The following is a 19,882-nucleotide window of genomic DNA, read 5'->3' as shown; positions in this document are numbered from 1 at the left end:
GCGGGAGCCCTGCGGGACCGCGGGGGGGGGTCAGCACCCTGTGGACCCCCCCCCTTCAGCACCAACCCCCCCCCATATTTTGGGGTCCCCCCCAATTCATCCCCATGCATCTGTTCCCATGGCCCCCCCACGGTAAAATAGGGGGGGGGGGGGGGATGGAGGAGCATGGGGGGGCCCTGGGGGGGGGGGGGGGCCGGCCGGCAGCGTTACACAAGGCTCTGCAGCACGCGGGGGGGGGGGGGGGCGCAGCACGGCCCCAAATCGCAGCCCCCCCCCGGGATGCGAGTGGGGAGGGGGCCGCACCCCACGCGGGACCCCCGTGGAGGGGGGGGGGGGGGCAAAGGGGGTGCGAAGCGGTTTTGGGGGGGGGGCCACGCTGGGGCTGGCCTATGTCGTCCCCCCCCCCCAGCCGATGCTGCTGCTGCTGCGCCCCCCCCGCTCGCACCGGGCCCGTGCTGCGGAGCCGCCGCGCTGGCGCACGGCCCCCCCCGCCCCCCCCCCGAAACCATTCCCCCAAGGGAACGCGCACCCCCCCCCCCCCCCAACAATACAACCCCCCCCCCCGCATTACACAGCCCCCACCGAGCTCGCACGGCCCTCCCCTTTATTGCATGCCCCCCCCCGGCTTCCCAGCCCCCCCCCCTCATTACAGAGCCCCCCCCAGCATTACACATCCCCCCCGGCGTTGCATGCCCCCCCCCCCCTCCACGAGCAGCCCCCCCGCGTTATCCTGCCCCCCCCCAGCATTACACAGCCCCCCCCGGCTCCCCAGCCCCCCCTCCAGCATTGCACGCCCCCCCCCTTATTGCACCCCCCCCTTTATTGCACGGCACCCCCCCGGCCCCCCCCTCATTGCACGGCCCCCCCCACGTTGCCCCGCTCCCCTCCCCGCATTGCACGGCCCCCCCCGGCTTCCAGGCCCCCCCCCGGAATTGCACGGCCCCCCCCGGGCATTGCACGCCCCCCCCTCGTTTCACGCCCCCCCCCCGGTACCTGCGCCCCTCCCGGCCGCGCCGCCCGCCGCCCCGCCATCTTCGGCGCCCGGCCCCGCCCGCCCCGACAACAACATTCGGTGACGTCACTCGCCGTCACGTGACGGAACCCTGTGCTAAAAATAGCCTCGACCCCCCCCCCCCCCCCCCCCACTCCACACCCCCACCCCCCTCCCTCCCCTCGGGGGCGGAGCGAGGCGTGGGGGGGGCTTAAAGGGGAAGGGGGAAGGAGGGGGAGTGGGTGGGGGTGGGCGGGGGGTGGGACGTGAGTGTGCAACGAGTGTGCAATGAGGCGTGAGTGTGCACTGAGTGTGCAACGAGTGTGCAATGGTGTGCGTGTGCAATGAGGTGTGAGTGTGCAACAGCTGGGCAATGACGTGTCAGTGTGCAATGAGTGTGCAATGGTGTGTGTGATGGCATGTGAGTGTGCAACGAGCGTGCAATGATGCGTGTGTGCAATGAGGTGTGAGTGTGCAACAGGTGGGCAATGGGTGTGCAAACGTGTGTGCAATGATGTGTCAGTGTGCAACGAGTGTGCAATGATGTGTGTGCAATGATATGCATGTGCTGAGCATGCACTGAGTGTGCAAGGAGTGTGCAATGAGGTGTGAGTGTGCAACGAGTGTGCAATGATGTGTGTGTGCAATGAGGTGCAAGTGGGCAACGAGTGGGCAATGGATGTGCAATGGGTGTGCAAATATGTGTGTGCAATGACATGTCAGTGTGCAGTCAGTGTGCAACAAGCGTGCAATGATGTGTGTATACAATGATATGCGTGTGCTGAGCATGCACTGAGTGTGCAACAAGTGCGCAATGATGTGCGAGTGTGCAACTGGTGGGCAATAATATGTGTGCAATGAGTGTGCAACGAGAGTGCAATGACACATGCATGTGCAGTGATATGTGAGTGTGCCATGACTGTGCAATGATGAGTGTGCAATGGTGCACATGCAGTGAGTGTGCAATGAGTGTGCAACTAGTGTACTGCAGCACCTTTCCGCGCAATGAAATTAGTGCACTGTGTGCAACAAATGTGTAATGACATGCAAGCGTGCAACGAGTGTGCAACGCCACATGTGTGTGCAATGACACATATGCATGTAGTGTGCATGCGATGACACAAATGTGCAATAAGTGTGCAAGGTGTGTGTGACTACACATGTGCGTGCACTGTGCGTGCTATGACACATGAGTGCAATGACATGCCTGTAGTAAGTATGCAATGACGTGTGCGCAATTACATGTGTGCGCAGCGTGCATGCAATGTGCAACAACGTGAGCATTCAATGACATGTAGGTGTGCAATTGCACACATGTGTAGTGTGTGTACAATGACACAAGTGTGCAATAACATGAATGTGTGCAATTACATGTGTGTGTAGTGTGCGTGCAATGACATCAGTGTGTAATGAGTGCGTAACAACATGGATGTGTACACTGAGCATACTAAGATGTGTGTGCAATAACACACAAGTGTGCAATAAGTTTGTAATGGCATGCGAGGGTGCAAGGACACGTGTGCAGTAAGCGTGCAATAACATGAGTATGTACTTAGCATGCAATGACATGGGTGTGCAACGACAGGCGAGTGTGCCCTGTGTGCAATGACATCTGTGTAGTGGGCATGCAACAACACGTGAGCGTGCAATACACGGGTGTGCAATGACAGACGTGTGCAGCGACTGTTCAGTGACACACATGCACGCAGCGAGCGTGCAATGACCCAAGTGTGTGCATCACCACGAGTGTCCGTGCAACAGGTTGCTGGGCACTTACACACCTGCGTGCACCATTAGCGTGCACCGGCACCCGTGCGTGCACATCGGGGGGCGCACAGCTGCACTTGTGCACCCACAGCGTGCAAAACCCCTCGTGCCCGTGCACCACGGGCGTGCAAAGCCCCGTGCACGCGCGGCGAAGCAAGCGCGCGCACAGCGGGTGTGCAACGCGGCCCCGGGCTCTTGCACACGCGCGCGCGCGCGCACGAGGCGGCCCCGCCCCTGGAGGCGGGGATTTCTGAGGCCCCGCCCCCTCCCCCCGCCCCCCCCTTCCCGTTTCCCCTCCCGGGGGCCGCGGGTTCGAGCCCCGGCCCCGCCGCTTCCGCCTCGCGCCGCTGCCATGGTAACGCCGCCGGGCTTTGGGGGGGGGGCAGGGCCGAGGGGGGGGCTCGGGGGGGGTCCCTGGGGAAGGGGGGGGGCACCGAGCCCCCCCCCAGGCCCCTCAGAGCCCCCCCACGGCCTCCCCTCGCCCGCAGGCCCGGCGCCTCCAGGAGCTGTTCGGGGACCTGGCGGATGAGGTGAGGGGGGGGCACAGGGGGGGCACGGGGGGGTCATGGATATGGGGGGGGGACACAGGGACATGGGGGGGGGGACACGAACCTTGGGGGGGGGGTAGGGACTTAGGGGGGAGACACAGGGACACGGGTGGGGGGTGCAGGGACTGGAGGGGGGGGGCACAGGGATGTGGGGGGGGCACAGAGGGACATGGGGGGGGCAGGGGCATGGGGGGGGACAGGGATAAGGGGGGGGGACACAGAGACATGGGGGGGGGACAGGGATAAGGAGGGGGACACAGGGACATGAGGGGGGGACACAGGGACATGGGGGGGACACAGGGACCTTGGGGGGGGCCGCAGGGACATGGGGGGGGTCCCCGTGCCCCCCCCACCACCACCTTTCTCTCGCCCCCCCCCCCAGGATTTCCTCTCAGCAGTGCAGGACGCCGAGAACCGCTTCGCGCCCCCCAGCAGCAGCAGCAGCAGCTCGGAGCCGGGGGGGGGCAGCCAGGCCGCAGCCCCCCCCAGCTGGGATGTGGCCCCCCCCCAGGACGAGCTGGCCACCGACCGGCTGCTGCTGGCCGCCTGCGCCGAGCTGGAGGGGGGCGAGGGGCCGGGGGGGGCCCGCAAGAAGCCCAGGCTGGGCGCTGAGACGCCCCCCCCCCAGCCTGGGGGTCGCCCCCCACTGCCCCCCCCCACAGCAGGCCCCAGGCCCAGGCTGGCGCTGAGACCCACAGCAGCCGGCAGCGGCCCCCCCAGGACCCCCCTGGCTCCCGTGGGGCCACCCCCCCAAAATACGGGGCAGCGGCCCCCCCCGGCACAGCCCCCCAGGGCCCCCGCTGCCCCGCGGGAGGGGGCGGTGGGCAAGGAGCCCCCCCCTCAAGAGCCCCCCCCCGGGGGGCTGCCGACGCCGCTGGTCACCAACCACTTGGTGCAGTTGGTGGCGGCCGCCAGCAGGGCCCCCCCGGCCCCCCCACGCCTCCCCCCCCGGGGAAAAACGCGCCGCTTCCCCGGCCCCGCGGGGATCCTGCCCCAGCAGGTGGGTGCCAAGGGGTTGGGAGGGGGGGGGTCCCGGGGGGGCTTCACCCCCAGCTTGGTGTGGGGCTGCCCCCCCCTCAGGGGGGGGGGTGTGAGCGTGGTTTTGCCCCCCCCCAGCACGCCGGGAAGCTCCTGGAGCACGTCCTCATCGCGGCCCCCACGGCGCCGGCGCACGGGGCGGTGGCGAAGGTGCGGGCGGAGGTAAGACCCCCCCCCTGTGACCCCCCCCCCCCCATGTCCCCAACTTGGGGACAGTGGCACCGGGGGGCACCGCGTGGTGACGGCGTCTCCTCCGTGCACCCCCCCCCCCAGGAGCTGCCCAGCTCCCCCCAGCCCCCCGAGGAGGATTTCGGGAGGGGTCCCTGGCTGGCCATGAAGACGGAGCTGGGGCTGGACGAGCGGGACCCCGGCTGCTTCCTCCGCACCTACAGCGTGGTCATGGTGCTGCGCAAGGTGAGGGGGGGTCCCACACCCCCAACGATGCCCTGAGGGCCCCCCCCCCCGGGGCTGGGGGGGACACAGGGGCGTGAGCGGGGTCGGTGCCCGCAGGCGGCGTTGCGGCAGCTCCCCAGGAACAAGGTGCCCAGCATGGCCGTGATGCTCAAGAGCCTCACCAGGACCAACGTCGACGCCGGCGCCGTCTTCAGGGACCCCACGGGTGAGCCTTTTGGGGCCAGGCCTGTCCTATTTCCCCCCCCACCCCGTGCCCCCAGACCCCACGGGCGGCCCCCCCTGGTAACGCAGAGCCTGGGGGGGGGCATGCATAGGGGAGATGCAGGGCACGGTGCACCGCCTGCTGCTGGAGGAGAGGCAGGGCCAGCTGAAGCCCGGCGCGGTGCTGCTGCTGCAGCAGGTACGGGGCGCACGGGGACGGCCCCGCGGCACCGGGGTCGCTCCTGCCGCGGGTGCCGCTCGCCCCCGGTGTCCCCGATCCCGACCCCGTGGCTCTGTCCCCGCAGGTGGGGGTCTTCTCCCCGTCCCACCGCAACCACTACCTCAACGTCACCCCCGCCAACCTGCTCAGGATCTACCCGCCCGAGCTCGAGGGCTCGAGCCTCTCGCAGCCCGAGGTGAGGGGGCTTCGGGGGGGGCTGGGGGGATTGGGGACGAGCTCTGGGGGCAAGCGGGAGGCTCGGCAGGATGGATAAATCCCCCCCGTGGGCTCACCACGTCTCTCAGTCCCTGCTGTGTGGGGTTTTTGCAGGTCCCAGCCCCGGCCGGGTGTCTCCAGGAGCATCCGGCACCGATCCCCGGGGACGTCCCTGCCCCTGCGGACTGGGGACCACCGGGACCGGGTGCCCACGGCCCCCAGCAGCCTCCCGGAGACCTCTGGCCGCAGGCACGGAGCCACGAACCCGGGCACGAGGAGCCTGGGGGGGCTGAGGGCTGCGACGTGGGTGAGTGGGACGTGGGGGACATTTGGGGGGGGGGAAGGAGCTCGGTGCCCCGCAGGAGAAACCCTCCGGGAGCCCTGCAGGCAGCCTCACCCCGGCACGTGGAGGTGATGCCGGGGGTGATTCCTCCCCGTGAGCACCTCAGGACCCCCCTTTCTGTCCCCCCCCCCGCAGATGACCTGGACGGGCTCCTGGGGGAGCTCCCCGAGGATTTCTTCTTGGCGCCAGCCCAAGCCGACTGCTGCTGAGCGCGGCGAGGCCCCGAGCGAGCGGGCGCTGCCCCGGCTGCCGGCCGCCTTCCCGTCCCTCCGTGCCTTCACCGGGTTTGTTTTGGGGCTGGGGAGCCCCGCGGGGATAGATCCCGGGGGGGGCAGCCCCTCTGTGCCCCCCCCACCCGGCGTTTAATTATTAAAGGACTGTTGTGCTCCGGCTCGCTCTGCTCATCCCTTGCGCCGCCGATTCCCTCTGCCCCCAGCCCCCAAAACCCTTCCTGGGGGGCATCCACACCCCCCTCATCTCCTCACATCCCCCCCACAAAGATCGGGGATCCCCCACCCTGTCCCCCCCCCCCAACAAGCCGAGCTCCCTGGCCCCCCCCAGCCAACGTGACCGTGTTTACCGCGGGGCGGTTATTTATAGGGCAGCCCCTGGACACGAGGGCCCGGCCGCGGCCCTATTTATAACCCCGAGCCCACCGCAGGAGGCAGCTCGCGGCCCCCCCCCGGCCTCCCCCAGCCCCCCATGGCCCAGGAAACCTTCGCCTTCTCCTCCTCGGCCCTGCGCTCGCTGCGGCTGCAGCGGGAGCTGCTGGAGCAGGAGGAGCGCCGGCGCGCCCTGGCCCGGGAATTATCCACGAGGCGCCTGCTGCCCCCCGTGGCCCCCCGGCCCCTCCACGGCCCCCCCCGGCGCCCCCAGTACTGCCGGGACCCCGCCGTCCACAACGCTCTCTACACCGGGGACCTGGAGTGCGTCAAGAGCATCTTCAAGGACGAGGCCACCGCCAACATGGTGCTGGAGACGGTCAGCGAGGAGCTGGTGTGGTCGCCCGAGCAGGGTATGGGGCTGGGGGGGGGGGCTGGGGGGGCAGAGAGGGGTTGGGGGGGCAGAGAGAGGCTGGGGGGGGTCCTCTCCATGCTTATAGGGTTGGGGGGGAGAGCAAAGAGGAATGGTTTTGGAAAGGGAGGGGGAGATCGCTGGGGTCCTGCCCTAGGGTTTGGGGGAGGATTTTGGGGAGGGTTTTGGGGAGGATTTGGGGAGAGGATTTTTGGGGGAGGATTTTGGGGAGGATTTGGGGTTTGCTTCCCTTAAAGCAGGCGGGTTGTTGGGGGCTGTGATGTCAGGACTTTGGGGAGGGGGGGGTCCACATCTCCACGGCTCACCAGCCGGGTCTGGGGGCTGCCCCCATCCCGCCCCGACCCCGACCCCGCTCCCCGCCGCAGGGCTGTGGGTGCTGAGCCCCCGCAAGAAGCAGACGTCGGCGCTGCGCATCGCGGCCGCCCGGGGCTATGAGGACTGCGCCCGGCACCTGCTGCTGCGGGGGGCGGAGGTGGACGCGGTGGTGGGGGGCCGGGGCCCCCTGCACGACGCCGCCGCCGCCCCCCGCCCCGCCTGCGCCCGCCTCCTGCTCGACTTCGGCGCCGACCCCAACCTGCTGAGCGCCGAGGGCACGGCCCCGCTGCACCTCTGCACGGCGCCCGACAGCCTGCCGTAAGCCCCGCCCCCCTCATCTGCATGGATTTGCATGCCCCGCCCCCTCTGTGCAAAGCCACGTCCCCTCGGTCTGGATGAGAGGTTGCGCTCCTGCCCAGCCGGCCCTGGGCTGGGTGCCCTCAGTGCCAGGCTCCGCCCACCTAATTTACATTCAAGCCCCGCCCACCTAATTTGTATGTGAAACTCCACCCATTCCATCTATATCCGAAAGCCCCGCCCACCTAATCTGCATACAAAACCACGCCATACACCCTACCATGCCCCAGCCCACACCCACTGCTCCGTCTAATCTGCATGCCAAGCCCCGCCCATCCCCAAGCCCCGCCCACCCTCACCTACCAAGCCCCACCTCCCTCCCCAATCCCCGCCCCCAGGTGGGCCACCCTCATCTGCATATTAGGCCCCACCCCCATCCTCCATTCACAACTTCCCTGCGCCCCGCCCCGTGCCAAACCACGCCCCCAAATCACGCCACGCCCACTCCAAGCCACGCCCCCAAACCACACCCACTCCGCGCCACACCCCCATCATGAAGCCACACCCACGCGCCCAAACCACGCCCCCAACCCTAAACCCACGCCCCCATGACCCCACACCACCCCATCCCCATCCCCATCCCCATGCCCTGGGGTCGCGGGGATGCTCCGTGGGGCGCAGCGCGAGGGCTGTACCCACCCGGGGGGGGTCACCAACCCCCTACCCCCCCCTTATCACCCCCCCACAGGTGCGCGGAGCTGCTGCTGGCCCACGGGGCGCGGGTGAACCTGGGGACGCGGGAGCGGGCGCTGACGGCGCTGCACGTGGCGGCGAGCCGGGGGCTGGCGGCGCACGTGGCCCTGTACCTGCGGCACGGCGCCGACCCTGCCCGGCGCAGCCGCCAGGGCGAGACCCCCCTGAACGCCGCCTGCGCCGCCGCCGAGCGACCCCCCGAGACCCCCGCCTACCTGCAGGTAGCCGAGAGGCTGCTGGCCGCCGGCGCGGACCCCCGGGCCGCCGGCCGCAAGGGCCACACGCCCCTGCACAACGCCTGCGCCAACGGGCAGCACGGGCTGGCCCGGCTGCTGCTGTGGCACGGCGCCGACCCCACCGTGCGCAACGGTGCCGGGGACACCCCCATGGACTGCGCCCTGCGAGCCCTCCACGAGTACCCGCAGCAGCGCCCCGAGCGCACCATCGCGCTGCTGCTGCTGCACGGCGCCGGGCCCGTGCACCCCAAGGTGGGTGGCAAAGGGGTCGAGGATTAAGTGGGGGGGGGTGGGGGGGTGCCAAAGGGGTCGAGGATTAAGTGTAGGGGTGTGTGGGGGGATGCCACGCGGTGTCCCCCCACCCCGCTGGCACGGTGTCCTGCGGATGCTGCGGGCACCCCGAGGTGGATGGTAAAGGGGTCAAGGATTAAGTGGAGGGGGGTGGGGGGGTGCCAAAGGGGTCGAGGATTAAGTGGAGGGGTGCGTGGGGGGTTGCCACGCGGTGTCCCCCCACCCCGCTGGCACGGTGCGGTGTCCTGCGGATGCTGCGCTTCTGCTGCGGGCACCCCAAGGTGGGTGGTAAAGGGGTCGAGGATTAAGTGTAGGGGGGTGGGGGGGTGCCAAAGGGGTCAAGGATTAAGTGGAGGGGGGTGGGGGGGTGCCAAAGGGGTCGAGGATTAAGTGGAGGGGTGCGTGGGGGGGTGCCACATGGTGTCCCCCCACCCCGCTGGCACGGTGTCCTGCGGATGCTGCGGGCACCCCGAGGTGGGTGGTGGAAAGGGTCACGGAGGAGCGTGTTGGTGCGGGGGGGGTGCCACGCGGTGTGTGTATGTGTGCGTGTCCCCCCCCCCCCCTCACCCCCCCGGCGCGGTGTCCTGCAGATGCTGCGCTTCTGCTGCGGGCACCCCCCGGCGCTGGAGCTGCTGCTCAACGCCTCGGAGCGCGTGCCGCCCGCCGACGCCTGGGTGGGCGCCGTGCCCCCCGAGCTGTGGGAGGTGAGGGGACACCCAAGGAGGGGGGGGCCAGGAGGGTGCCATACCCACCGCACCCTCGTCACCACCCCCCGTGTGATGTATTTTGTCCCCCCCCCCAGGAGCACCGGGACTTCTACGCCTCGGCGGTGCGTGCGGCGGGGCGGCCGCGGTGCCTGCAGCACTTGGCTCGCTGCGCCCTGCGCCGCCACCTGGGTGCCCGCTGCCCCGCCGCGCTGCCGCACCTCGCGCTGCCCCCCCCCCTGCGCCAATACCTGCAGCTGCCCCTCGAGGGGGCCATCTCCTAAAGGGGGGGGGGGGGATTAGGGGGTGGCCCCCTCCCTCCCCTCCAACGGTGTGGGATAAAAGAGGAGGGGGAGAGGGGGAGGGTGGGGGGTGATTTGGGGGGTTGGGGTGGGGGGAGTGGGGGGGTAAGGGGGTGGGAGGGGGTGTGGGAGGGTTTGGGGGGGGGTGATAAGGTATTGGGGGGGAGGACGGGGTCTGGGGGGGGTGGCGAGGTCCTGGGAGGGGTGATAAGAAAGTCTGGGGGGGGTGACAGGGTATTGGGGGGGGACAGGGTTCTGGGGGGGGGGGTGATGGGGGACTTGGGGGTGACAAGAAGGGCCTGGGGGGGTGACAAGGGACTGGGGGGGGGACAGGGTTCTGGGGGAGGTGGCCAGGTCCTGGGGGGGGGGACGACAGGGTCCTTAGGGGGGTGATGAGAAGGTCCCAGGAAAGGTGACAAGGCACTGGGGGGGGGGACAGGGTTCTGGGGGGGGGTGACAAGAAGGTCCTAGGAGGGTGACAGGGTATTAGGGGGGGGCAATAGGGTTTTGAAGGGGGGGGTTACGTGGTCATGAAGGGAGGGGCCAGGTCCTGGGAGGGGTGAGAGTCTGGGGGGGGGGGGGACACAAGGGCCTGGGGGGGGGAGGGGGGGTGTCCGGGCTCGGCCCGTGCAGGCCCCAGCAGTGCCCACGTGGGGGCGCCCCCTCCGCCCCGCCCCTCCCTCAAGCCCCGCCCCCTCCCCAAACCCCTCCCACCCTCCAAGCCCCGCCCCCCCTCCCGGAAGGGCGGCCCCGCGCACAGCCCCGCCCCCCACACCCCCCTCCCTTACGTCATCAGCGCGCGGCGGCGCCCGCCCCCTCCCTCCCCCTCTCCCTCCTGGTGGGCGGGGCGACGCCGCTCTCCCTCCCCCCCTCCCCTCCGAAAAGGGGCGGGGCTATGACGTGGCGCAGTGACGCAAGCGCCGCCGTGGCGCGCGCGCGCGCCGGGAGCACGTGGGGAGAGCACAGAGAGGGGGGGGGGCGGCTCCCAATCCAGGCGCGGGTTTTTATTATTTACATTTTTTTTTTGGGGGGGGGGGGGGGGGCAGCCCCGGTCACCCCCCCCGCGGGACACGCGGGACACGACGACGCGGTTGCAAAAAAAAAAAAATAATAAAGAAAAATTAAAATTAATAAAAAAAAAAAAAAGGTCTCGGGCAGCCCCCCCCCGCAGCGCGGGGGCGTGGGGGGGGGGCATTGAGGGGGGGGGCGCGTGGGATGGGGGGGGGCTCGAGGTCCACTGTGGCCCCCCCCCAGGGCGCTTGCCCCTCGCCTGCAGGCAGCTTGGGGGGGGGATGGGGTGGGGGGGGGGGGGAGAAGAAAAGCTGGGGGGGGGGGGGGCCGTGGGCTGCTCCCCCCCGTGCCCCCCCCCACACACACACAGGGCCCCGCCCCCCCCCCCCCCGTGTTTTGGGCACTGGCCCAGTCCCGTGGCACACGAAGGCCAGCTCCGCGTGCGGGGGAGACAGCAAAATGTGCCCGTGGGGGGGGGAAATTTGGCTGCCCCACAGCCCCCCAGCAGCACAGAGCAGCGGGGGGGGGGCTCCAGGGACGTGCCCCCCCCCCCCCCGGCCCCGCAATAGCTTTTAGCAGCAGCTTTAAAACGGATCCAGACTGGAGAGCACCATGGGGGGCAAGAGCCTTGGGGGGGGGGGGATTAAGGGGGGGGGGCAGGTCCCGCTGCGGGGGGGGGGGGGCAGAGCTGCAGATGGAGCAAAGTGCTCCGGGGGGGGGGCGCAAAAATTAGGGGGGGGGGGGCTGGATTGGATGGGGGGGGGTTGAGGGGACCAGGGAGGGCTGGTTCCTCCCCTGGGGGGGGGCAAACAACAGGCAGAGGAAAGCTCCCACCAAGGACCCCCCCCAGAGCTAAGGAGGGGGGAGCCAGGCCTGTGCCCCCCCCCCCAGCTTGCTCTGGGTGGCCCTGGCTTTTTGGGGTCCCCCCCACCCCAAAAAGAGGCCAGCTGTGGGAGCGGGGGGGGGTTCCAGCAGCGCTCCCCCTGGGGGGGGGTCACAGTCCTAGCTGCCCCCCCCCCCAAAATAAAAAGGAATTTCCCTCCAGGTGCAGCATGCAGAGTGCCCCTGGGGCATTGTGGGGGGGGGGCAGGGGGAATCTGTGCCCCCACCACTACCTGGGGGGGGGGGGGGGGCCAAGACCCCCCTGCTGGGCATGGAGGGGCGCGGGGGGGGGGGGCTGCCCCACGATTTAGGGTGCAAAGGAGGGGGGGGGTCCTTACGGGACACCCCCCGGTACAAAAACGACGTCACAGAATAAATAGAGGCACCGGGGGGGGGGGAGGTGAGAAAAGGGGGGCAGAAGGGGGGGGGGCGTTAAGGGGGACTCCCAAATCCAGCCCCCCCCCCCCTCAGAGCGGCCAAGAGTCCTGTGTGCCCCCCCCCCGTACCCCGTGTCCGTCCGTCTGTCCGTCCATCCGTCCGTCCGTCCGTCCGCCGGCCCCCCCCGCGCTCAGTTGATGTCGTCGTAGATGCTGGGGGGGTGCGGGGGGGGGGCTTGGGCTTCTTCTTCTTGCTGGAGCCCAGCCCGGGGGGGGCACCGCCGCCGCTCACCAGCCCCAGGTGGGGCTTCTTCTTCTTGGTCTTGCGCGACTCGGAGTTGTTGGTACCTGGAAGGGGGGGGGCACAGCACCATGGGGGGACCCCCAAAATTAAATGGGGGGGGTCCCGAAATAAAAAGGGAGCCCCCCCAAAGCAAAGCAACAACCAGGGAAGCCCCCACCCCAAAATTCGGAGCTGGGTCCTGCCCCGTTGTGCCCCCGGAGCGGGGTCGCGCGCCGTGTAGGGGGGGTTGTGTGCCCCCACTGGGGGTCTGTGTGCCCCCCCCTTAAAAAAAAAGCCCCCCCCCCAAAAAAAAAAAAACTCACTGGCTTTGGAGGAGGCAGAGTCGGAGGGGGAGATGTCGGAGGCGCCGTCCCACTGCAGGCGGCTCATCAGCGCCTGGCTCTCGGCCACGTCGAAGCCGTCGGCGTCCGCGCCGGCCTCGGATTCGGGCAGGGAGCTGGGGGCAGGAAACGGCACCGTGACCCCGGGGGGGGGACACACCAAACGGCCCCCCCCCCCTCAAGACCCCCCCATCCCGTCCCCACTTACGCCGAGGGGCCGAGGAGGTAGACGCGGACGGCGCGCCGCTGCTCATCCGTGTGCTGGGGGCAGCGCAGGGACCTGCCGAGGGATGGGGGGCTAAGGGGGGGGGCTGGGGGGGGACAATGGGACCCCCCCCCCAGCTGCAGGGACCCCCCCCCAGCTGCTGGGACCCCCCCCAGGGACCCACGGCGCTCACCTGGTGCACATCTTCTTGGTGTGCTCGGAGATGACCCCGCATTGCTGGGGGGAGAGGGGGGGGGTGAGGAGATGTGGGGGGGCCCCCAAAGACCCCAAAAGCTGCCCCGTGTCCCCCCCCCCCAGACCCCAAAGCTGTCCCATCCTCCTCCAGGGACCCCAAAGGTACCCCGTCCTTCTCCCCAGGGACCCCAAAAGCTGCCCTGTCTCCCCCCCGCAAAGGACCCCAAAGCTGCCCCATCTACCCCCAGGGACCCCAAAAGCTGCCCCTTACCCCCCCCCAGGGACCCCAAACCTTCCCCATCCCCTCCCCAGGGACCCCAAAACTGCCCCCCCCCCAACCCTAAGGGACCCACAGATACCCCACCATACCCCATACCCCTCCCCAGGGACCCCAAACCTTCCCTGTCCCCCCCCAGGGACCCCAAAACTGCCCCTTGCCCCCCCCCAGGACCCCCCACCCACACCCACCCCATCCCCTGGGACACCCCCAGCTGCTTTGGGGCAGGACACCCAGCACTGACACCCCCCCGGGACCCCAGAGCCCCCCCCATGACCCCAGTCCCCCCCCCACCGTGGTGAGCAGCGTCCGCAGCTCCTCGGGGCCCAGCGTCTCGTAGTTGATGCCCGCAGAGTTGCTGTACTGGGGGGGGGGGGGCACAAGGAGGGGGGTCAGGGCTTGGGGGGGGGGGGCACAGACCCCCACCCACCCCGGGGGGGGGGACACGAGCCAGTGGGGGGGGGTCACAGCCCCTCGGGGGGGGGTCACTGCCCTACCTTGAAGGGGTCGGGGTTCCCGCTGAGCTCTCCTGGAAAATAAGGGGGGGGGGAAATAAGGTGGGTGCCCCCCCCCGTAGCCCCCCCCTCAAAAGAATAGCCCCGCCCCCTGTTTAAAAGCCCCGCCCCATTTAGGCCACGCCCACCCATCCCATTGCTCCGCCCCCTTGAGTGCCCCAACACCCAGGGTCCCGTCCCTAATTGAGCAAAGCCCCGCCCCAATTGAGACCACGCCCACATCGAAGCCCCGCCCGCGCGCAGGCCACGCCCACTGCGTAAGCCCCGCCCCCTCATAGGCCCCGCCCCTCACCGTTCTTGTGCTTGAGGGACTTGGACCTTCGGGGCGAGTTGGGGTTCTGCGGGGACAGCAGGCGTCGGGGGCAGCCCCACGGCCCCCCCACAGCCCCCAGGGGGGCGAGAGGGGGCTGGGGGCACCCGGAGCACCCCCCTGCCGCCCCCCGGCCAGCCCGGACCCCCCCCCCAATCCCCTCACCTTGTCGGATTTCCTCTTCTTTGCTGTGGGGGGGACACAAGGGGCAGCTTGTCGGATTTCCTCTTCTTTGCTGTGGGGGGGACACAAGGGGCAGGGGGGGGTTATGGGGTGAGCCTGGTCCTGCACCCCACAGCCAGCACCCAAGGGTGGGGAGGGCGGGGGGGGCAGCTGGGACACCCCCAAATCCGGCCACATTTCCCCCGGCACACACCCAGGGACCTGGATGTGCCCCCCCCCAAACCCAGGGACCGGGACATAAGGGTCCCCAGGATGCATTGTCCCCCCCCCCAACCCCATCCGGGTGCCCCCCAGCACACCCCCAACCACCAGAACATGCCCCCCCCCGGCTACCCTGAAACCCAGCCATCAGCATTTATTTTGTCCCCCTCCCAAGCCAGCCACCCACTGTGATGTGTCCGTCCCCCCCCCACCACAGACACCAGGACATGCCCCCACCAGGACACCAGGACCCCCAGGATGCGTTGTCCCCCCCCCAAACCCAACCATATGCCCCCCCCAGACCCCCAGACACCAGAACGTGCCCCCCCCTGACACCCAGCCACATATCCCCTGTCCCCCCCCAGCAGACACCAGGCCACCAGGACCCCCAGGACGCGCTATCCCCCCAAACCCAGCCTCGTTTCCCCCCCCTCAGCCCCCCAGCCACCGGCACGCGCCCCCCCCATCCCCCAAACCCCCCCCATGACCCCCCCAGGCCCCCCGTGGCCCCCCCACCTTTCTTCTCGGAGCCGTAGGACCAGTCGTTGTCATTGATGTCGTCGTTGTCCTCCTGGTCGCTCTCCGACTTGTTCATGTTGTTGCTGCTCGCGATCCTGCCCCGGGGAGGGGGGGGGCAGCATCAGAACCCCCTTAAACGACCCCAAATCCCCCTAAATCCCCCCAAAACCTCCTAAATGGCCCCCACCTGCGGTTGGCGATGCGGCTGCTGTTGCGGCCCATGCCCAGGCACTTCTCCAGGTGGGGGGCAAAGCGCGAGGCGGCGATGCTGCGGCTGCAGTTGGGGCAGACGCACTCCTTGTTCTTCCACTGGTTGTACACCTGCCCGAAGATGTCCACCCCCGGCTGGTCCACGATCTCTGTGGGGTCACGGCGTCAGCACGGCCCCAAAATCCCGGCCCCACATCCCCCAGATCCCAAAGACCCCGGCCCCGTGGCCCACAGAACCTCCCCAAAGCCCTGTCCTTGTCCCCCTGGTCCCCAAAGTCACGCCCTCACGTCCCCCAAAGCCCTGGCCCCATATCCACCATGTCCCCTAAAACCCCATCCCCATGTCCCCTGGTCCCCAAGCCCCATTCTCATGTCCCCCAGACCCCAAAGCCCCGGCCCCATGGCCCACAAAACCCCCCAAAGCCCCGTCCTCGTGTACCCCACTCCCCAAAGTCACGCCCTCGTGTCCCCCCGGCTCCGAAGCCCCATCCTCGTGTCCCCCAAAGCCCTGGCCTCATATCCCCCATATCCCCCAAAACCCCGTCCCCATGTCCCCTCGTCCCCGAAGTCACATTCTCAAGTCCCCCACTCCCCAAAACCCTATTTCTGTGTTCCCCAAACCCCCAAAGCCCTGCCCTCGTGTCCCCCATCCCCAAAACCCCATCCCCCATGTCCCCTGCTCCCCAAAGCCCCACCCCTGTGTTCCTCAGACCCCAAAGCCCCATTCCCGTGTCCCCCAAAGCCCAAATCCCCCTCCTCTTGTCCCCATGTCCCCCAAAGCCCCGTCATTCTGTCCCCCATCCCCCATGCCCCCCAGACCCCAAGCCCCATCCTTGTGTCTCCCGGCCCCTCAAGCCCATCCTCATGTCCCCCAGCCCCAAAACCCCATCCTCACACCCCTTGGTCCCCAAAGCCCTGTCCCTGTGTCCCCTGACCCTAAAGCCCCGTCCCTCTGTCCCCCAAGGCCCCATACTCATATCCTCCAGACCCTAAAGCCTGGTACTCGTGTCCCCCAGAGCCCCGTCCCCATGTCCCTCAGACCCCAAAACCCCATACGCATGTCCCCTGGTCCCTAAAGCCCCATCCTCTTGTCCCCCAGTCCCCAAAGCCCCATCCCTGTGTCCCCAGGCCCCAAAAGCGTCTCCTTGTGTCCCCCCAGTCCCCAAAGCCCCATTCTCACATCCCCCAGCCCCCAAAGCCCCGTTGTCGTGTCCTCCAGTCTACAAAGTCCCATTGTGTCCCCTGGTCCCCAAAATCCCGTCCCCATGTTTCCTGATCCCCAAAGCCCTGTCCCCATGTCCCTTGTCCCCTAAAGCCCCATCCCTGGGGGCCCCAAAACCTGGTCCCTGTGTCCCTAGGCTCCAAAACCATGTCCCCTTGTCCCCAAAGCCCTCTCCTTGTGTCCCCTTGTCCCCAAAGCCCTCTCCTTGTGTCCCCCAGTCCCCAAAGCCCCATCCTTGTGCCCCATGTCCCCCAAAGCCCCATTCTTGTGTCCCCTGGTCCACAAAGCCCCATCCCCATGTCCCCCAAAGCCCCGTCCCTGTGTCCCCAGGCCCCAAAACCGTGTCCCCTTGGCCCCAAAGCCCCCATCCCTGTGTCCTGTGATCTCCAAAGCCCTGTCCCCATGTCCCCTGGTCCCCAAAGCCCCATCCCTGTCCCCAAAACCCCGTCCATGTCCCCAAAGCCCCGTCCCCGTGCCCCCAGGCCCCAAAACCGTGTCCCCTTGGCCCCAAAGCCCCATCCTTGTGCCCCATGTCCCCCAAAGCCCCATCCCCATGTCCCCCAAAGCCCTGTCCCTGTGTCCCCAGGTCCCAAAACTGTGTCCCCCTGTCCCCAAAGCCCCATCCTTGTGTCCCCCAGTCCCCAAAGCCCCATCCTTGTGCCCCATGTCCCCCAATGCCCCGTCCCCATGTCCCCCGGTCCACAAAACCCCACCCCCGTGTCCCCCAAAGCCCTGTCCCTGTGTCCCCAGGCCCCAAAACCGTGTCCCCTTGGCCCCAAAGCCCCATCCCTGTGTCCTGTGATCTCCAAAGCCCTGTCCCCATGTCCCCTGGTCCCCAAAGCCCTATCCCCATGTCCCCCAAAGCCCTGTCCATGTCCCCAAAGCCCCGTCCCTGTGCCCCCAGGCCCCAAAACCGTGTCCCCCCTGTCCCCAAAGCCCCATCCTTGTGCCCCATGGTCCCCAAAGCCCCATCCCCATGTCCCCCAACGCCCTGTCCCCTGTGTCCCCAGGCCCCAAAACTGTGTCCCCTTGTCCCCAAAGCCCCATCCTTGTGTCCCATGTCCCCAAAGCCCTGTCCCCTGTCCCCAAAGCCCTGTCCATGTCCCCAAAGCCCCGTCCCCGTGTCCCCACGCCTCCAAACCCCCCCCAACCCCCCCCAAACCCCCCCGTGTCCCCCCCCCCCCCACCGAAGTCCTTGGTGCTGTCGGGGTCGGTGTCGTCCAGGAATGACGGCGCGGTGCACCTCGAAGCACAGCCCCAGGCACGCGTCCTCCACCAGCTCCGCGTAGATCTCGTGCGCGACGGCCTTTGGGGGGGACGACACGGGGACAAGGGGATGCTGTGACCCCCCCCCCAGCCCCACACGGGACCGAGGGGGGTTGTTTTTGTTATTTTTGGGGGGGGGGGCGCTGACCTCCAGCTTGCTGTTCTCCAGGCCGGAGCCAGGCAGATCCTCCATTTTCATTTGCAGCTCCTCGCGGGGAAGGGGCAGGCAACGCGCATAGCAGGGGGGGCCGGGCTGTGGGACGGGGGGGGGACATCATACGTGGGCCCCCCTCCCCGAATAAACCCCCCTTGCCCCCCCCCCAGGGAACCCCATCGCTCCTTTACACCCCCTCCCTCCCTCAAGGTGGTCCCCCAAGGGGTTTATGAGGGGGGGGGGTCCTAGGGGTGGGGGGGCACCCTAAAACTGTACCAGACCCCCCCCCCCCCAAAAAAAAAAAAATAATAAAATGGGGAAAAGGGGGGGCAACCTCACAGACAGCCCGGCCCTCAGGGGGGCTCTGCATCCCTGTTGCCATGGAGGGGGGGTTCTGAGCCCCCCCCCCCCCCCCCCCTCCAATTTCCTTCCGGGGGAGGATTCCCCCGCCCCCCCCCCCAGCATGGCAGCCCCCTTCCTGGGGGGGCTCTGAGCTGGGATTTCCTCCTGACCCCCCCACCCCCACCCCCCCGGGGGTCCTGGTGGGGGGCTGGGGGTCCTGAGTGGGGGAGGGGGGGGGGGAAAAAGGGGGTGGGGGGGGCTGGGGGGGGGCCTGGGGGGGGCCTGGGGGGGGGGGAGGGGGGTGGGGGAGGCCTGGGGGTCCTGAGGGGGGTGTTTGGGGGTGGGGATGGGGGTCCTGGAGGGGGAGGGGGGGGTTGAGGGGGTCCTGAGGGGGGGGCAAGAGGGGGGCAGGGGGTGCCTGGGGGGCATCTTGGGGGGGTCTGAAGGGGGGGGAGGCTTGGGGGTCCTGAGGAGGGGACTAGGGGGAGATGGGGGGGGCTGGGGGTCATGGGGGGGTCTGTGGGGGTCCAGTGGATCCGAGGGGGTGTGGGGAGGCCCTGGGGGGGGAGGGTGAGGGGAGGAGGGGAGGCCTGGGGGTCCTGAGGGGGTCGGGGGGAGGGTCCTGGGGGGGCCGAGGGAGCCTGGGGGGGGACCAGGGGAGGGTCTGAAGGGGCCTGGGGGGTTCCTGGGGGGGGGTCTGAGGATTCTGGGGGGGGGTCCTGGGGATCCTGAGGGGGTTGGGGGGGGCCGGGGGGCCTGGGGGGGGGGTCTGAGGTGGCGGGGGGGGCCTGGGGGGGGGATCTGGGGATCCTGAGGATCCTGAGGGGGGGGCGGGGAGGTCCTGGAGGGACTCGGGGGGGGGCCCTGGGGGTCCTGAGGGGGGGGTTGGGAGGAGATGGGAGGGTCCGGGGAGGTCCTGGGGGGGGCGGGGGGGGGACGCGCAGCGAACAAAAGCGCTGAGGGAGGCCCACGGGGGGGGGGGGGGGGTGATGCTGGGGGGTGGGGGGGGGGCGCGAGGAGCCCCCTGAGGAGGAGGAGGAGGAAGGGGATGGGGGGTGGGGGGCACTCACCGGGGGGGGGCCCGCTCAGCGCCCCCCGCCGCTCCGCCGCTCCGCCCGGCCGCGGCTCGCCATGGCTGGGCCGGGCTGGGGGGGGGGGGTCGGGGGGGTCCGGGGGGGGGCCCGGGAAGGGTCCCTGGGGGGGGTCCCGGGGGGGTCCTGGAGGGGGGGGGGCCGGGCCCGGCGCTCGCTGCCTCCGCCCGGCGGCGGCTTCGGGAGGGGGGGGGGGGACGGGAAGGGGAGGGGGGAGGAGGGAGGAGTGTGGGGGTGGGAGGCGGGGCTTGCCGGCTCGTCCCGCCCCCCCCGCCGCGCGCCGCAGCCAATGGGGAGGCGGCGCGAGGGGTGCGGCCAATGGGGAGAGGCGGCGGCTGCGGAGGGGAAGGGGGGAGGGGGGAGGGGGCGTGGTTGGGAGAGGGGGGGAAGGGGAGGGGGGGAAGGGGAGGGGCTGGGGAAGGGGAGGGGCCGCGGGGAGCCGGGGGCGGGGCCTGGAGGGGCCTGGAGGCCTATGGGGAACCTATGGACCCCTATAGGGACCCCTATGGACCCCTATAGGGCCCCTATGGCCCCCCTGGAGGCCCCTATGGACCCCTACAGGGCCCTATGGCCCCCCAGGACCCCCCTATAGGCCCCCAAGGCACCTAGGCCCACCTATAGGGCCCT

General features: G+C 69.4%; 3 protein-coding genes across 3 annotated transcripts; 2 read left to right on the top strand and 1 right to left on the bottom strand.

Annotated features, from left to right (window-relative positions):
* The first annotated feature begins 3,045 nt into the window (after nucleotides 1-3,045).
* Nucleotides 3,046-6,130, top strand: HROB (homologous recombination factor with OB-fold). Its single transcript, XM_084496295.1, has 10 exons — nucleotides 3,046-3,113; nucleotides 3,247-3,288; nucleotides 3,689-4,306; nucleotides 4,423-4,506; nucleotides 4,618-4,758; nucleotides 4,855-4,963; nucleotides 5,073-5,158; nucleotides 5,265-5,375; nucleotides 5,510-5,702; nucleotides 5,874-6,130. Exons 1-10 carry the CDS (start codon nucleotides 3,111-3,113, stop codon nucleotides 5,945-5,947), a joined length of 1,461 nt encoding a protein of 486 aa, XP_084352421.1. The 5' UTR covers nucleotides 3,046-3,110; the 3' UTR covers nucleotides 5,948-6,130.
* A 294-nt stretch (nucleotides 6,131-6,424) lies between these two features.
* On the top strand, nucleotides 6,425-9,681 carry ASB16 (ankyrin repeat and SOCS box containing 16). The gene is made up of 5 exons (XM_084496296.1): nucleotides 6,425-6,753; nucleotides 7,139-7,406; nucleotides 8,134-8,626; nucleotides 9,256-9,369; nucleotides 9,468-9,681. Exons 1-5 carry the CDS (start codon nucleotides 6,441-6,443, stop codon nucleotides 9,651-9,653), a joined length of 1,374 nt encoding a protein of 457 aa, XP_084352422.1. The 5' UTR covers nucleotides 6,425-6,440; the 3' UTR covers nucleotides 9,654-9,681.
* A 2,436-nt stretch (nucleotides 9,682-12,117) lies between these two features.
* Nucleotides 12,118-19,265, bottom strand: ATXN7L3 (ataxin 7 like 3). Its single transcript, XM_084496305.1, is given in 15 exon segments — nucleotides 12,118-12,170; nucleotides 12,173-12,289; nucleotides 12,548-12,681; nucleotides 12,774-12,845; nucleotides 12,964-13,007; nucleotides 13,537-13,605; nucleotides 13,740-13,771; nucleotides 14,050-14,095; nucleotides 14,233-14,255; nucleotides 14,968-15,065; nucleotides 15,158-15,329; nucleotides 17,590-17,630; nucleotides 17,632-17,708; nucleotides 17,817-17,921; nucleotides 19,235-19,265. Coding segments are annotated over 14 exon segments (1,014 nt in total). The 5' UTR covers nucleotides 17,868-17,921; nucleotides 19,235-19,265; the 3' UTR covers nucleotides 12,118-12,132.
* Nucleotides 19,266-19,882: the final 617 nt, after the last annotated feature.

The sequence above is a fragment of the Aythya ferina genome, assembly GCF_964211825.1.
Source record: "Aythya ferina genome assembly, chromosome: 23".
NCBI classification, from domain to species: Eukaryota; Metazoa; Chordata; class Aves; order Anseriformes; family Anatidae; genus Aythya; species Aythya ferina.
The sequence above is the reverse complement of the archived record's forward strand: the minus strand, read 5'-3'. Positions and strand labels throughout refer to the sequence as shown.

Excerpts from the sequence above, each read along its gene's own strand:
- ASB16 (XM_084496296.1), top strand. The coding sequence starts at position 6,441 with ATGGCCCAGGAAACCTTCGCCTTCTCCTCCTCGGCCCTGCGCTCGCTG. Across the intron at positions 8,627-9,255 it reads CCGGGCCCGTGCACCCCAAG|ATGCTGCGCTTCTGCTGCGG; the intron begins GTGGGTGGCAAA and ends GGTGTCCTGCAG. Across the intron at positions 9,370-9,467 it reads TGCCCCCCGAGCTGTGGGAG|GAGCACCGGGACTTCTACGC; the intron begins GTGAGGGGACAC and ends CCCCCCCCCCAG.
- HROB (XM_084496295.1), top strand. Across the intron at positions 4,307-4,422 it reads CGGGGATCCTGCCCCAGCAG|CACGCCGGGAAGCTCCTGGA; the intron begins GTGGGTGCCAAG and ends GCCCCCCCCCAG. Across the intron at positions 5,159-5,264 it reads CGGTGCTGCTGCTGCAGCAG|GTGGGGGTCTTCTCCCCGTC; the intron begins GTACGGGGCGCA and ends CTGTCCCCGCAG.